The sequence below is a fragment of the Oncorhynchus mykiss genome, chromosome 32 (assembly GCF_013265735.2).
Source record: "Oncorhynchus mykiss isolate Arlee chromosome 32, USDA_OmykA_1.1, whole genome shotgun sequence".
Taxonomy (NCBI): Eukaryota; Metazoa; Chordata; class Actinopteri; order Salmoniformes; family Salmonidae; genus Oncorhynchus; species Oncorhynchus mykiss.
The window spans coordinates 38,002,559-38,020,470 of record NC_050572.1 but is presented as its reverse complement, the minus strand read 5'-3'; the positions used below and the strand labels follow the sequence as shown (position 1 = coordinate 38,020,470).

Sequence of the window (17,912 nt, the reverse complement as noted above, 5' to 3'; positions counted from 1 at the left end):
TTTACACATTTTTGTTTGCTGAAAATATTTCCAGTTGACAGTGCGGAAGTTTAGTTTTTGCTGAGTTTATTTACTCTAACAGGCATATTGATAGTGTATGCACCAGCTCTTTCAGCTACCTCAGTCTCTTAGCTTCGTGGTGCACCGATCCCTTTAGCAGGATCATTTCCGTCAACATCCGCTGAATTGCAAAGCACCAAATTCAAATGAAATTACTAAAAATATTTAATTTTCATGAAATCACAAGTGCAATATAGCAAAACATAGCTTATCTCGTTGTAAATCCACCTGGCGTGTCAGATATATATTTTTTTTTAAAGGCGAAAGCAAACCAAGCGTTTATGTAAGGACATCTCGCTCAGCAGACAAAACATTACAAACAGCTAGCATCAAAGTAGATTGGTCAGAAGAGCAATAAAATGAATCGCTTACTTTTGATGATCTTCGGATGTTTGCACTCACGAGACTCCCAGTTACAAATGTTCCTTTTGTTCCATAAAAAATATTTTTATATCCAAAATACCTCCATTTGGTTGGCGTGTTATGTTCAGAAATCCACAGGCTCAAGCGGTCACGACGGGGCAGACAAATTCCAAATAGTATCCGTAAAGTTCGTAGAAACATGTCAGTTTTTAAAAAATCAATCCTCAGGTTGTTTTTACAATAAATAATTGATAATATTTAGACCCTAGCTTTTTCAATAGGAGAGAGAGGGAGAGCGAGAAAATGTCTGCTCCAAGCTGCTCGCGCATGTAAAACTCTGGCACCCAGCCATCCACCATCCAGTGATGTGATATTTCTCGCTCATTTTTCAGAATAAAAGCCTCAAACTGTCTAAAGACTGTTCGGACCATGTGGAAGCCATAGGAAAAGGAGCCTGGTTGATATCCCTTTAAATGGAGGGAAGGCATGCAATGGAACAGGGAGCTTTCAAAATAGAAGGCACTTCCTCTTTGGATTTTCCTCAGGTTTTCGTCTGCAATATCAGTTCTGTTATACTCACAGACAATATTTTGACAGTTTTGGAAACTTTAGTGTTTTCTATCCTAATCTGACAATTAGATGCATATTCTGGGCCTGAGAAGTTTCATTTGGGTACGTTATTCATCCCAACATCAAAATACTGCCCCCTACACTCAAGAAGTTAACAGACTTTTTTGGTAGTAAACAAGATATTTTGTGCTTGGTGGTGCAGAGATTTCAGTCTGAGTGAAGAGTTGGTTCAAGCTTTGTGTTTGATATGGCTCGGTGACTCCAGAAGATTGCTCGTTGCTTATTCAACCCTCAAAATCATGTGGGGGCAGTAACACACACACACACACACACACAACAATGAGGTCATTAGCAGTACATGTGTGAGATGTTTGGTCAAATTACACTTTGTGGCTGGGAGGCTGCGTCAAGCGACCCTCGCACATTGATACTAACCTCACTCTCTCCTCACTGATACCCCCCCAGCAGTCCCTCTGCGTCAGCGTTGTTTTCAATGAACAACCTCTTCTCACAGAGAACCACTGCGGCTGTGTCATCACAGAAAAGTAGCTCAAAATGGGAGTCGTCTCCGTATTCATTCAGGTTAGGCTTCAACTGCACCTAATTTAGCTCTCACCATCTGAAGCTAAAGATGTAAATGGCTGAAAAGATAATTTCGCTTAACCACTCCTGAACAAACTTGAGTCTCTCTCTCTCCCCCCCGCAATTAGCAGTAATTGCAAAACATATTTTTTATCGTAGATGAGTGATTTGTGAATGAAATGTGTGATTGTGTGGCTAAGCAGGTGTGTGTGAGTACTTTCTCTCTCCGACTGCTCTGCACATCCTACGTACTGGAGTTGATGTTTTTTTGTAGAGTATTTTATAGGCCCCTTGTTTCACGTTCCAAGTCAGACAAAGTGTCGACGCATCATTTCATGGAGCTTTTAAAGTTATTGATGCATTTTTACCTTGCGGTCATAGTGTTTAAACATGATTGCATTGGTTTTCTATTGGTCCACTGCGTATTCCCATGCGTTCCTGGTGGCGTGCGAGTGTGTTTTGCTGATGGCTGTGTTTGTTGCAGGTGTCAGCATGGGGAGGATATGTCTTCATCATCAACCTGATCCCTTTGCATGTCTTTGTGCTGCTGCTCATGCAGCGCTACAGCAGGAGGGTCTACATCGGTGAGTGACCACAAAACACTTTCATCTGCCAAAGAGATGTGATCATAAACACCCCCCCCCCCCCTCTCCCCTACACTGAGTGTACAAAACCATTAAGAACATTACATGAACTGACCAGGTGAATCCAGGCGAAGTTCCCTTATTGATGTCACTTGTTTAAATTCACTTCGATCAGTGGTTCCCAAACTTTTTATAGTCCCGTACCCCTTCAAACGTTCAACCTCCAGCTGCGTACCCCCCTCTAGCACCAGGGTCAGAGCACTTTCAAATGTTTTTCTCTTTTTTTGTCACTGTAAGCCTGCCACACACACACCATACAATAAATGTATTAAACATAAGAATGAGTGAGTTTGTCACAACCCGGCTTGTGGGAAGTGACAGAGCTCTTATAGAACCAGTGCACAAATAATAATATAATAATAATCATCAATAATTTAGCTCTTAACCGTCTTACATATAAAACCTGATTTGTTCATTGAAAATGGGGGAATAACTCACCACAGGTTAATGAGAAGGTTGTGCTTGAAAGGATGCACATAACTGCAATGTTGTATTGGAGAGTCTCCGTCTTAAATCTTTTTCCACAGTCTGTGCCTGTATTTAGTTTTCATGCTAGTGAGGGCCGAGAATCCACTCTCACATAGGTACGTGGTTGCAAAGGGCATCAGTGTCTTAACAGCGCGATTTGCCAAGGCAGGATATTCAGAACGCAGCCCAATCCAGAAATCTGGCAGTTGCTTCTGATTTAAATAACATTTTCACAGAACGGCTTGTTGCAATTTCGATGAGGCTCCCTTGTTCAGATATCGGTAAGTGGACTGGAGGCAGGGCATGAAAGGGATAACGAATCTAGCTGTTTGTCATCCGTTTCAGGAAAGTACCTGCATAATTGCGCACCCAACTCAGCTGCTTCGCTATATTACATTTGACATTGTCTGTAAGCTTGAGTTCATTTGCACACAAAAAAATCCTACAATGATGGACAGACCTGTGTTGTCCTTGCTAATGCAGACATAGAGCTCCAACTTCTTAATCATAGACTCAATTTTGTCCCGCACATTGAATATAGTTGCGGAGAGACCCTGTAATCCTAGATTCAGATCATTCGGGCGAGGGGGAGGGGCATCATCCAGATAGGCCAGTCGTGTGAGAAACTCATCATGAAAGCAGTCAAACAAGTGTAAATGATGGTCAGTAAAAACGTTAAGCTCGTTACTCAATTCCAAAAAACATGTCCATACATTGCCCCTTGATAACCAGCATGTCATTAAAGCGTTACATGGTCGCTGTCCATATCATTGCATAGTGCAGAAAATACACGAGCGTTCAGGGGCCTTGCTTTAACAAAGTTAACCATTTTCACTGTAGTGTCCAAAACGTCTTTCAAGCTGTCAGGCATTCCCTTGGCAGCAAGAGCCTCTTGGACGCTGCAGTGTACCCAAGTGGCGTCGGGAGCAACTGCTTGCATGCGCATTACCACTCCACCATGTCTCCGTCTTTTGCGCCATCAGTACAAATACCAACATGAGCAGCAGCTGCGTTAATGTGATTGGATGTCAATTATTTGACTAGGCTACCTGTATTTGACATTGTTTCGTTGAACTCTAGATGGTTTAATTGTTTTTGGCAGTGAAACGAGGCTACTCAGACGAGGAAAAAAAACATCATATATATAGCCCTGATGGAAAACTTAAATGGACGGTTTGGAAATGTGAATCACATGTTTGTTTGGAGTACCCCCCCGACGGCATTACGCGTACCCCTGGGGGTAATGCGTACCCCGGTTTGGGAATACCTGGTGTAGATGGAGAGGGGTTAAAGAAGGATTTTTAAGCCTTGAGACATGGATTGTGTATTTGTGCCATTCGGAGGGTGAATGGGCAAGAAAAGATTTGAGTGTCTTTGAACGGGATATGGTAGTGGGTGCCAGGCGAACCGGGTTGAGTTTGTAAAGAACTGCAACGCTCTTGGGTTTTTCACGCTCAACAGTTTCCTGTGTGTATCAAGGATAGTCCATCACCCAAAGGACATCCAGCCAACTTGACACCACTATGGGAAATATTGGAGTCAACATGGGCCAGCATACAGTGCCTTGCGAAAGTATTCGGCCCCCTTGAACTTTGCGACCTTTTGCCACATTTCAGGCTTCAAACATAAAGATATAAAACTGTATTTTTTTGTGAAGAATCAACAACAAGTGGGACACAATCATGAAGTGGAACGACATTTATTGGATATTTCAAACTTTTTTAACAAATCAAAAACTGAAAAATTGGGCGTGCAAAATTATTCAGCCCCTTTACTTTCAGTGCAGCAAACTCTCTCCAGAAGTTCAGTGAGGATCTCTGAATGATCCAATGTTGACCTAAATGACTAATGATGATAAATACAATCCACCTGTGTGTAATCAAGTCTCCGTATAAATGCACCTGCACTGTGATAGTCTGAGGTCCGTTAAAAGCACAGAGCGCGTCGTGAAGAACAAGGAACACACCAGGCAGGTCCGAGATACTGTTGTGAAGAAGTTTAAAGCCGGATTTGGATACAAAAAGATTTCCCAAGCTTTAAACATCCCAAGGAGCACTGTGCAAGCGATAATATTGAAATGGAAGGAGTATCAGACCACTGCAAATCTACCAAGACCTGGCCGTCCCTCTAAACTTTCAGCTCATACAAGGAGAAGACTGATCAGAGATGCAGCCAAGAGGCCCATGATCACTCTGGATGAACTGCAGAGATCTACAGCTGAGGTGGGAGACTCTGTCCATAGGACAACAATCAGTCGTATATTGCACAAATCTGGCCTTTATGGAAGAGTGGCAAGAAGAAAGCCATTTCTTAAAGATATCCATAAAAAGTGTTGTTTAAAGTTTGCCACAAGACACCTGGGAGACACACCAAACATGTGGAAGAAGGTGCTCTGGTCAGATGTAACCAAAATTGAACTTTTTGGCAACAATGCAAAACGTTATGTTTGGCGTAAAAGCAACGCAGCTGAACACACCATCCCCACTGTCAAACATGGTGGTGGCAGCATCATGGTTTGGGCCTGCTTTTCTTCAGCAGGGACAGGGAAGATGGTTAAAATTGATGGGAAGATGGATGGAGCCAAATACAGGACCATTCTGGAAGAAAACCTGATGGAGTCTGCAAAAGACCTGAGACTGGGACGGAGATTTGTCTTCCAACAAGACAACGATCCAAAACATAAAGGAAAATCTACAATGGAATGGTTCAAAAATAAACATATCCAGGTGTTAGAATGGCCAAGTCAAAGTCCAGACCTGAATCCAATCGAGAATCTGTGGAAAGAACTGAACTGCTGTTCACAAATGCTCTCCATCCAACCTCACTGAGCTCGAGCTGTTTTGCAAGGAGGAATGGGAAAAAATTTCAGTCTCTCGATGTGCAAAACTGATAGAGACATACCCCAAGCGACTTACAGCTGTAATCGCAGCAAAAGGTGGCGCTACAAAGTATTAACTTAAGGGGGCTGAATAATTTTGCACGCCCAATTTTTCAGTTTTTGATTTGTTAAAAAAAGTTTGAAATATCCAATAAATGTCGTTCCACTTCATGATTGTGTCCCACTTGTTGTTGATTCTTCACAAAAAAATACAGTTTTATATCTTTATGTTTGAAGCCTGAAATGTGGCAAAAGGTCGCAAAGTTCAAGGGGGCCGAATACTTTCGCAAGGCACTGTACCTGTGGAATGCTTTCAACACCTTGTTGAGTCCATGGCCTGAGGGCAAAGGGGGGTGCAAATCAATATTAGGAAGGTGTTCCTGATGTTTTGTACACGCACAAGGTTTGCGATCAGATAAACTATCTGCTAAAGAGATGTGACCCCACACACCTGTTTTCCTCAAAACAGCCACAAATACTTGTTTGCTCTCCGGAATGTGACTGAGAACTGAGCTTAATTATGAATTTGACTGCGTATATCGTACTGTAAATTGCTTCTATTTCTGAGTAAACCAATGATCAAAAGAACCAGACTTATTTTCGTCCTTGAGGCTCACACAGATCACATCATTGTCAGACAGGCAGAAATGCTGCAGCGTCGTAGGCAGTACATATTTAGCTAAGCTGAAGGAACAGCAGGCTAGGTGGGTTAAGATAAATGGTTTAGCATCAAGCATCGTTTACACTTGATTATATATATTACTCAAGGTAAACAGTACCCCGTTCTTGGGTGCTTTGAAAATAAATTACGTCCCTATTTAAAATTTAGGGCATTGACCCCCCTGTTATACGCAATCTCTTTGCATTTTCCTCAAAGGATATTGGCAGTGCCTACTAAAGCACTGCCATTATCCTTTGAGGAAAATGCAAAGATATTGCCACAAGAACCATTTGTTAATGCAGAACATTTTCTCCATTTAAAAAAAATAATAATAATTGTTCCGAAATATTTATGCTTCGCAGAAGCTGTCAACTTCAAGCACCCTTTAATAGATTAGGGATTTGCGTTGATTTTCAAGCAGACATCTTGTGTAAGTCCTTGCTTCACAACCATCTCGTTTTGATCTAGTTTGAACCTTTCTCCTTCGTTATACCATAGAGAAAGCTCTTCTAAAAAAAACTAGATGCCTCATTGGCATCGGCGCTGGCACAATGAGTCCTTGAACAAAAGTGCGTTGTCAGTGTTACTCACAACTCTAATTCACACAGTTCATCTCTTCGTCTCTTACCTCCATCAGTCATAAGGCAAAAATGAATCAGAGTCAGGAGTGCTCAGGGCTCGCCAGTCACTTCAAAAGCCCCAGTGTTCAGAAAAGTATGAAATCTTAATTAGGGCACATGCCTTAGGATCAGATCAGCTACAAAGGTGGGAGTTCTGTAGTTTTACTGCACCGTCGGCTCACATTAGGCTCCCCCCGCACTTTTCTTTGCCCACTTCTATGTTCTCAGTAAATTTCTCCAGATGAGGCGTTAGTATTTACTCCCACTCAGTCTCAATGCACATTAAATACCTCTAAAGAGAGAAGGCGCTTTTCCTTAACAACCCAAACTGAAGTGAGATTGGGTTTTTGAATGGGACCGTATCTGTGTTCAACTTTGTTTGTTTGATCTCATCTCCCTCTTTCTGTTTCTCTCTTTCAGCTTATAGCACTTTCTACATCGTGGGCCTGGTGCTATCCATGCAGATCCCCTTTGTGGGCTTCCAGCCAATTCGAACCAGTGAGCACATGGCTGCAGCAGGTAAGCCCCACCCACCCGCTTTTAGTCTACTGGGCGATCTTCGCGACGCGACTCGCTATGAGACGCAAACCGCTCTATAATTATTTATTTTTTTAACCAGGTATGACCTCGTTGAGAGAAAAAATAAAAAATAAAAACATTTCCAACAGAGACCTTGGGCCATGACCAAGCAGTTGTTCTCTTGTATTGGCAGTGCCTTTGTATCATTTTCGTTGATGCAGTTTGTGTTCCCATCTCGCCAACGGTCCCAGCTGGTGAACCAAAAGTAACTTTATTTTGACTGAAACATTCCACTATTACCACAAATTCACCAAAGCAGCATAGAGTTAGCCTCTTACTCTCTGGGTTTATTAATGTGCTACACTGGGTTTTATTTTTGCATTTTAATTTCAGAAAATGTCCACATAGCTGGCGCTAATAGTGGATTGATGACAACAGACGACTATCACAACACTGGCGGGTAAAATAATAGTTAAAGCGTGAAACACCATCATTCCACTATTTGCACCAGCTATGTTATGGACATTTTTCCGTAATTACAATGCGCAAATAAAACGATTTATGTGTTGCACTTTAAAACCAGAGAGGAAGAGATTAACTTCATGATACTTTGGTGTATTTGCCAGGCGACAAGACATTGCGATGTACAGATTTCCAAAACATATGTGCACGGTTCTTTCTGCCTGCCCCTTTTCCCCCCTCATGCTAGCTTGCCTGGTCTTTCTCGTCACTAATGACAAGCGTGTGTTCCGTCCTTCGGTCTGTTGCGTGTAGAATATGCTAGCATACACATTGATGATAGGCCCTGCTTTACTGAAGCTACAGCTTTTGATTGCCGATAGATAGGCCTAGTGCCTGGTGGCCGACCTGCCTATATTGTGCCCCTATCAGTCTCGTCTGTTAAAAAAATACTGAATCGGAGGATTTGAGGCGTCGATTCTGCGTGCTTTTAGAAATGGGAGTCGAGGAATCAGTTATTTTGGAACAAAGTCTTGGAAAAATGGCAGAGAAAGTCAAGCGATAGCAGTGAAGTCCTGTATGGAAGACATGTGATTAGGTGGGGAAATGCAAACTTTATGGAGGTGGAATTTAGGTACCACATTGGTAGTACAGGTGCAATGCTTAATCATCTGAAAGGGACGCACCATGCGACCCAAACTGTTGCCTGCAGCAGTGCAACAGAATTGTGAATTAATGTTTCTTTTTCTGGATTTGTCTTATCGTTTAATTTGTCACATCACTAGTAACAAGATGATGTACCTCTAAAGCATGCATTTTATCTTCCTCTTAGTCTAACGTAGCTTCAGTCTGATTTCTGAAGTGGTGTTTGTTATGCGGGTGACCGGGGCAGCACAGCACGGCAGCGACGTGGGCTTTGAGGAATGGAAAGCACCGTCACTCTCTCAAAGGTCTGGGCGTGTTTGGCTTCGGGCAGCAGCTGCTTGCAACATCTGGCGGTGTCTACAGCGACAGCCAGCGTGACGGGGACAGGAAGGGAAGAATAAAGCATCAGAGCGATGGGCTTTTTTTTTTACATTGTTCTGGTGGAGTTGTGACCTTGGAATGCTGGGGGGGGGTCGTACATCGGAAGTGCCCCTCTGTTTTGCCTGTGAAACTAGGGCTTTGTTCAATTAGCATGAAGTTCCACAAGAGAGCGACATCAGATAACAGAACAGAGATCCCATTTCAGTCTTAACAGTTCCTGCAATTCCGGTATATTGTGTTATTTGCAGCATCAGTGTGTAAGCACATCTATAGTAAGACAACCGTCAAACCTGCTCGCATGAGACCCAAATGGTTAAGGTTGTTGTAATACTGTGCTAACTCCGAGATTCTGTGATTGCAGGCGTGTTTGCCCTGCTCCAGGCATATGCGTTGCTGCAGTACCTGAAGGACAGGCTCACCAAGCAGGAGTTCCAGACCCTGTTCTTCCTGGGGGTGTCGCTAGCTGCTGGGGTGGTGTTCCTCACCGTCATCTATCTCACCTACACCGGTGAGTTCCTATGCCATTACACATGCACGTGACTTACAGAGCAGCATGTCCTCCTATACCACATGGCCTTCAGAAAGTATTCAAACTTGTTCCACTTTTTGTTGTTAGTCTGAATTCAAAATGAATTAAATCTGGGGGGTTTTCTCACCCATCTACACATGTTTTTAGATTTTTTTTTTGCAAATGTATTACATTTAAATACAGATATTTACATAAGCTATCACACTCCTGAGTCAATACATGTTAGACTCACCTTTTGGCAGCGATTGCAGTTGAGTCTTTCTGTGTAAGGGCTTTGCACACCTGGATTGTACTAAATTTGTACATTATTCTTCAAGCTCTGTCAAGTTGGTTGTTGGTCATTGCTAGACAATCATTTTCAAGTCTTGCCATAAATGTTCAAGCCGATTTTTAAGTCAAAACTAACTATGCCACTCGAACATTCAATGTAGTTTTGGTAAGCAACTCCAGTGTAGATTTGGCCTTGTGTTTTAGGTTCATTTCCTGCTGAAAGGTGAATTTGTCTGCTGGTGTCTTTTGGAAAGCAGGCTGAGCCAGGTTTTCCTCTAGGATGTTGCCTGTGCTTAGCGCTGTTTCTTTTTATAAAAAAAAGAAAATAGTCCTTGCAGATGACAAGCATACCCATAACATGATGCAGCCACCACCATGCTTGAAAATATGAAGCGTGGTACTCAATGTTGGATTTGTCTGAAACATAACGCTTTGTATTCAGGACATAAAGTAAATTTCTTAGATTATACATTTTTCGGGAGTTTTACTTTAATGCCTTATTGCAAAAAGGATACCTTTTATTTAACTAGGCAAGTCATGTTATGCAAGTCATACATGATTTGGAATATCTGTATTCTGTACAAGCTTCCTTTTATCACTCAGGTTAGTAACTACAATGTTGATCCATCCTCAGTTTTCTCCTATCACAGCCATTATTAAACTCTGTTTTAAATTCATCATTGGCCTCGTGATGAAATCCCTGAGTGGTTAAGAAGGACCCCTGTATCTTTGTAGTGACTGGGTGTATTGATACACCATCCAAAGTGTAATTAATAACGTCACCATGCTCAAAGGCATATTCTGTCAGTAATATTTTTTTTATTTTTTATTTTATTTTTTTTACCCATCTACTAATAGGTGCCCTTTGCGAGGCATTGGAAAACCTCCCTGGTCTTTGTGGTTGAATCTGTGTTTGAAATTCACTGCTCAACTGAGGGACTTTATAATTATATGTGTGGGGTACAGAGATGAGGTAGTCATTCAAAGCCTGTTAAACACTTGTTACACACAGTGAGTCCATGCAATTTATTATTTGACTTAAGCACATTTTTACGCCTGAACTTTAGGCTTGCCTTAACAAAGGGGTTGAATACTTATTGACCCCAGGAATTTCAGCTTTAAATTTTTAGTTAACTTGGAAACAGTTCTAAACATAATTCCACTTTGAAAGGAAGAGGCATTGTGTGTAGGCCAGTGACACTAAATTTAAATGTAATCCATTTTAAATTCAGGCTGGAACACCAAAAAAGGTGGAAAAGGTTAAGGAGCTATAAATACTTTCTGAAGGCACTGTAGTTAGTTACACGTACACCTGACTTCCTCAATATATACTGTAGTATCAGGTATATACAGGTGAGTCCCTATATCTCAACATTGCACATACACCTTGCTTTCAAAACCAAATCCTCATATACCATATACTTACACATACACCTGACCTACAAGTTCCAGTTCTTCTATACCATATAGTAACATACACTACATGACCAAAAGTATGTGGACATGTGGACTGCTCGCCAAACATCTCATTCCACAATCATGGGCATTAATAGAATTGCTCCCACTCTTCTGGGAAGGCTTTCCACTAGATGTTGGGACATTGATGTGGAGACCTGCTTCCATTCAGCCACAAGAGCATTAGTGAGGTCAGGCACTGATGTTGGGTGATTAGACTTGGCTTGCAGGTGTTCCAATTCATCCAGGCAGTGTTTGATAGGGTTGAGGTCAGGACTCTGTGCAGGTCAGTCAAGTTTTTCCACACCGATCTCAACAAACCATTCCTGTATGGACCTCACTTTGTGCACGGAGGCATTTTCATGCTGAAACAGGAAAGGACCTGCACCAAAGTTGGAAGCACAGAATCATCTAGAATGTCATTGTATGGTGTAGCGTTAAGATTTCCTTTCACTGGATCTGAGGGGCTTGACCCGAACCATGAAAAACAGTCCCAGACCATTATTCCTCCTCCTCTACCAAACTTTACAGTTGGCACTATGCATTAGGGCAGGTAGCGTTCTCCTGGCATCCGCCAAACCCAGATTCATTCGTCAGACTGCCAGATGATGAAGTGTGATTCATCACTCCAGAGAAAGCGTTTCTACTGCTCCAGAGTCCAATGGCAGCGAGCTAGCTTTACACTACTCCATGGCATTGCGCATGGTGACCTTAGGCTTGTGTGCGGCTGCTCTGCCGTGGAAACCCATTTCATGAAGCTCCAGACGAGCAGTTTTTGTGCTGAAGTTGCTTCCAGTATCAGTCTGGAACTCTAGTGAGTGTTGCAACCGAGGTCAGACTATTTTTATACTCTATGCGCTTCAGCACTCGGCGGTCCCGTTCTGTGAGCTTGTGGCCGACCACTTCGCGGCTGAGCCGTTGTTTCACCTAGACGTTTCCCCTTCACAATAACAGCACTTCCAGTTGACCGGGGGCAGCTCTAGCAGGGCAGAAATTTGACGAACTGACTTGTTGGAAAGGTGGCATCATATGACTGTGCCATGTTGAAAGTCACTGAGCGCTTCAGTAAGGCCATTCTACTGACAATGTTTGTCTATGGAGATTGCATGGCTGTGTGCTCGATTTTATACAGCTGACTCCAACGGGTGTGGCTGAAATAGCCGAATCCACAAATTTGAAGGGGTGTCTCACATACTTGTATATAGTGTACATGTAGATCAGGTGTACCACAGATGTGTCTTATATATATATATATATATCTCACTGTTACTCATACACCTGACTATCACAAACAGGTCCCTGTATCCTGTATAGTTGCACATGCCTGTGTACATGTAGATCAGGTATAAACAACTAACACGTACAACTACACAAGCTAGTCCTCATACCATAATAGCGAAGTGTTTTTATCTCTTTCACGTTTTAGCTTGTACTGTTGAGTGCCCTTTGTTACTCATGTCCCTTGCCCAATAAACATATTGCTAACTTTCCGCTGGTCAACATTCCACTCGAGTCCCGACCCACATATGCCCTACTACTGAACAGATACCTGACCCACTAAAACAGGGCGATTTTAATTCCGGTCCTGAGGGGATAAAATGTATTATTGGTTCTCTACCTCGTAGTTAGTTGTGCTTATTGAGTGTCCCAGGTTGGAATCAGTCCCTGGTTAGAATGGATGATAGTGAAAACCTGAAGCGTTTTGGGAACTTGAGGACCATAATTGAATGGCCCTACACCCAAGGGCCTCTTCACTTTGTCATTATATTTGTACACTACGCAAACTGTCTCATACTGTCAGACACCCACCAGTTTCAACCATATGCTAAAAAAAGTCTGTCATAACCAATAATGTGTGTGTTCAAGTTCCCCAGTCCTGTGTATTGATTGATTGTTGGTTCATTTAGGTTACATCGCTCCGTGGAGTGGGCGATTCTACTCTCTGTGGGACACCGGGTAAGCACGGCTAACCTTTCCTATCGACGAAACAGTTGTTGAATTGAACGTGTGTGTGTGCGTGTGTGTCTGCAAAAGGGCTTACGCCATACATAGTCTCAAAGGAAATGCTAGCATTGTCTTTTTCTTCCCAAACACACTTAGGCTACATTCTGTACATGAACTGCAGCGTGTCTGATTTCTGCATTAAGCAATGATAAATCGGTTTGTTTGCTGACAGCAGCACTCTAGCTCTCCGTTTCCGTTCCCTTTTTTGAGTTGGTTTCTTGAATCTTCATATTCCCTGAATTACCAGATGTTTGTCTCCTCTATTCTTCCAGCTACGCTAAGATCCATATCCCCATCATCGCGTCGGTGTCGGAGCACCAACCCACCACCTGGGTGTCATTCTTCTTTGACCTCCACATCCTGGTCTGCACCTTCCCAGCAGGCCTCTGGTTCTGCATCAAGAATGTCAACGACGAGCGCGTCTTCGGTAAACCGGGTCTCGTTAAAACACACCGATACTCAACATGCATACACATCATTTGAATACATCGGAATATTTGGGAGGGGAATCTGGGGATTTGAGAGGAATATGCATTGAAGCAAGGGCATCCTCCATGTTGTTGATATACTGTACACACCTGTTCCTAGGAGTTGGAGTGGAAGAGGGAATTCTGAACAGAATCCCACTGCTCCAGTGCATTAGGGGCTACGCTTGAGGTGGTTTCTGTTTTTCCCTTGAACTGGAAGGAAAACTCCACCCAAAAACCATCCATTGGTATTTGTTTCATTAGTCAATTGTTGACAAGTCCCAAAATGTTTTGCTTATGTCAACAATGGACTAATGAAACAAATGCCAAATTTAGTTTTCCTTTAATTGATCAATTGTCATTGATTGTCCCGAGAGCCTGCACAACTGATAACCAAGCTCTAAATCAGTCTGTCTCAGATAAATGTATAAAAAAACACCCCCGAAGACCTGAGTTGTGCACTGTGTACTTTTGACATGGGTTAAACGCTGTTTTAATTTGAATTCATCTTTCTTGCCTCTCTGCCCCCCCCCCCCCCTAGTGGCTCTCTATGCCATCAGCGCGGTCTACTTTGCCGGGGTGATGGTGCGCCTGATGCTGACCTTGACGCCGGTGGTGTGCATGCTGTCGGCCATTGCCTTCTCCAGTGTGTTCGAGCACTACCTGGGGGATGACATGAAGAGGGAGAACCCTCCCGTAGAGGACAGCAGTGACGAGGATGACAAAAGGAGCTCAGGGAACCTCTATGACAAGGTCAGGAGGAGTCACAGTCCAGGGCCCGTATTCATTAATAGGCTTGGGCGATACCCCGGTATGGTGTAAACTGTATATTTTGAAATACCGACGATTATGCTTTTCAATACTGTAAAAAAAACGGGGGGGTGGTCTTTTTTGGGGGGGGTTGCGGGCACCCTTTCCTCACGGAGGTGCGTGCTACGCCGATAAGAAATTGAAGATGTGTCAAATAAATTATATCCAGCGCCAGCTATGCATATGTACTTGCAGAAATGTTATCAAAACTGAACTTGCAGTGAAAATGTCCTTTCCTCCATGCCAACTTTAGACCATGCGTACGCACATCTTCTAGTGACTGAAGTACCCTAAAACTTCCAATTAATAGCCCAGGCATTTGCTTAAATCACTGAACATAATAGGCACTTATTAGAGACGGGCTTCTATTCAAACCAGGCTTCTATTTCCTTAATGCACACAGTTTTTGCTGATGTGCATAGTTAATTGTTTAATTCCAGCATTCACTTTCAGTATTTTAATCCATTTCCTGCACTGTGTTTACACACATTTGCCATAGTATGCCTCTACAAAATATATATATATATATTCCTCGGACTGCATTTTCAGAAGTTCTTACTTTTGCCACTAGAGGGTGATTTCTGGGTCTGTATCAAGGGGCCAGGGTGCACAAAATATCCATTGAATTATTCAAATTGTTGCTGAGGCTGATATTAGTTTTGATCAATCACAGATGAAGATATTAACATTTTATATTCATCCTATGATGTCTGCCATCTTTTTGGATGACGTGATATAGACGTACATGAATCAGCGTCTGCGAACGTGAGTAAGTTACCTCGAACAACGGTTGGACATCTTAGACGCAGTTTCTAATTCTTATTGTACCTCAGTGGCCTGTACTTCTGAAGTTGTCTGTTTTTGTGATTCCCATTTAGTTAGCAGTTAGTTAGCACCCCCCCCCCCCAAGAAAATGTGGGAACGAAGTGATTGCGCAGAAGTGTTTCTAAATCTCCCCCCTCCCCTTTTTTAATTCAGTTTTCTCAAAGGAGGGAAAACATGCACGAGTGGTCATTGACTAGTTTGATGTAAACCATATGCCGTGGCTGTCTCCAGATCTCAAACCAATTGAACACTTATGGGAGATTCTGGAGCGGCGCCTGAGTGTTTTCCACCACCAACAAAAAAAACAACAAATGATGGATTTCTCATGGGGAGACTGGTGTCTCATCCCTCCACTAAAGTTCCAGACACTTGTAGAATCTATTTGAAGCTGTTCTGGCTCCTGGTGGCCCAACGCCCTATTAACACACACTATGTTGGTGTCTCCTTTATTTTGTCAGTTACCTGTAAACAGCCAATATACATATTCCTGTAAGGAGGTACAAAGTAATGTCCAATTTCACTCTGTTTGTATTGCAACTCTGATACGTCTGTTTTTAGTGGGCCAGTGTGTTGATGTGGTGTGCGTTTGTCTCCCTCTGCAGGCAGGAAAGGTGCGTAAGCACGTGTCTGAGCAGGAGAAGGCAGAGGAGGGCCTGGGCCCCAACATAAAGAGTATCGTGACCATGCTGATGTTGATGCTGCTTATGATGTTCGCTGTCCACTGCACATGGGTCACCAGCAACGCCTACTCCAGTCCTAGTGTGGTGCTGGCCTCCTACAACAACGATGGGTAAGGACTAACAATGTAATAATTACATGCCAGACACTGAGCCCCAATGGGAATCGAACCCGCAACCTTTGGTGTTGCAAGCGCCGTTGCTCTACCGATTTTTGTTTTGAGCCACACATGTTCAAACTACCATGCAGTTATGTAGACTAAGGCACACATTACACTCCACGCATACAAGCGTAGCTCCACATATTTCTGACAGCAGCGTACATTCGCACGCATTGGGGAACACAAAGGCACAGGCACACACTTTCTCACTCGCATATACCCACAGAAATGCCCACAGTCGTATTGCATCAGGTAAAAGCTGTGATGTTGATGAGCTCGGAGTGTTGTTGTGTAACTCTGCATTGTTTTATTGCATCTTGTCCCATAACTCTTAACAGCGGTCTTCAATAATTTACCAAGTGTAATGTACGATGCTTTCAATGTGAAGATGACGTGTGCGCTTGCAAGACTTTGTGTGCTGTTTATTTTCCAATTAGAGATTTAGACATTGAAGTGACACGTAAGTAGGAGAAAGTCTAACTCTTCGACTCTTAAGTCCTCATACATATATTTATTTGGGTACCAATGTTCCCTCGAAGCTGCGCGCGGGCGCAAAGTATCCCCGAGACTGCCACACAGCTCCCCAGGACCTCTGCTCAGAGTGCAGAAATATCAGCCCACAGAGAGATTGAACTTCACTCCACGTCCTGGAGTTTTCCCTGTTAGTTAACACTATCAACGTTTCCCTTTTACTGTGGAAATTATGATCAACACAATATTAGCCACTTTCGATGCAACTTACTGAAACAAAACAAACATACAAGTAAAAAAAATGTGTAGGCAGTACGCATAGGATTAGGATTCTATTGCGCATGACTCAGGCCGTACTCTACACAGATCACTGCGGCATAGCCAATTGGAGATGCAGTAGGCCTATATGCAAATACAACATTGCCATATATGGATCAGTGCCATTTACTTTGAACCGGACTGTGTTTAAAGCTGTGGTCGTGAGTAGATGTGCTTGTTTTGAGATCAAATCAAGAACTGCATATAGCAACATGTGCACATTTTGTTCATATCTTTTGCTAGTTAGTGAGTTATTAGCTGAGTTATAAATAATTTGTAGTCAGCAATGGGGGAGTGATTGCTGCTTACAAGAGCACAAAACGTGTACATTTCTAGATGTCTTTGAAAATAAGATATTTATTTTTGCCTTAAAGGGGCAGTGTTGTATTTTGAGACAGGCTTGAATAAGCAGAGTGTAGCATACTTTGGCCTATTCTCTGTAATAATGGTATGAGAATAATAATAATGCATTTTATTTTGTGAAATGGTTTCTTACATCAAACAACATTTTCAGTCACCTTGTCTGAAGTACAAGTGGATAACAGGTTAACTTCTTATGGCTGGGGGCAGTATTGAGTAGCTTGGATAATTAAGGTGCCCAGAGTAAACTGCCTGCTACTCAGGCCCAGTTGCTAATATATGCATAGTATTAGTAGATTTGGATAGAATGATGTCTGAGTATAACAGAACTCATATGGCAGGCAAAAACCTGAGAGAAAAAAATCCAACCAGGAAGTGGGAAATCTGAGGTTTGTAGTTTGACAACTCTTTGCCTATCGAATATACAGTGTCTATGGGGTCATATTGCACTTCCTAAGGCTTCCACTAGATGTCAACAGTCTTTAGAACCTTAGAACCGTTTGATGCTTCTACTGTGACAGAGGGGGGAATGGGAGCTGAATGAGTCAGTGGTCTGGCAGTGGCATGAGCTGGTCACGTGCGAGTTAGCTTGCGTTCCATTGCATTTCTGAAGACAAAGGAATTCTCCGGTTGGAACATTATTGAAGATTTATGATAAAAACATCCTAAAGATTGATTCTATACATCGTTTGACATGTTTCTACGGACTGTAACG

At 42.7% G+C, this 17,912-nt stretch overlaps 1 protein-coding gene across 1 annotated transcript in view; it reads left to right on the top strand.

The window, feature by feature from the left end:
* The window catches only part of LOC110488472 (dolichyl-diphosphooligosaccharide--protein glycosyltransferase subunit STT3B), a 95,267-nt gene that overhangs the window by 72,046 nt on the left and 5,309 nt on the right, over window positions 1-17,912 (top strand). Inside the window, exons 5-11 of the mRNA XM_036970671.1 lie at window positions 2,060-2,159; window positions 7,267-7,365; window positions 9,212-9,358; window positions 13,012-13,060; window positions 13,381-13,535; window positions 14,117-14,328; window positions 15,813-16,000. Coding sequence (XP_036826566.1) covers window positions 2,060-2,159; window positions 7,267-7,365; window positions 9,212-9,358; window positions 13,012-13,060; window positions 13,381-13,535; window positions 14,117-14,328; window positions 15,813-16,000 — 950 coding nt within the window. The remainder of the gene's footprint in view (window positions 1-2,059; window positions 2,160-7,266; window positions 7,366-9,211; window positions 9,359-13,011; window positions 13,061-13,380; window positions 13,536-14,116; window positions 14,329-15,812; window positions 16,001-17,912) is intronic.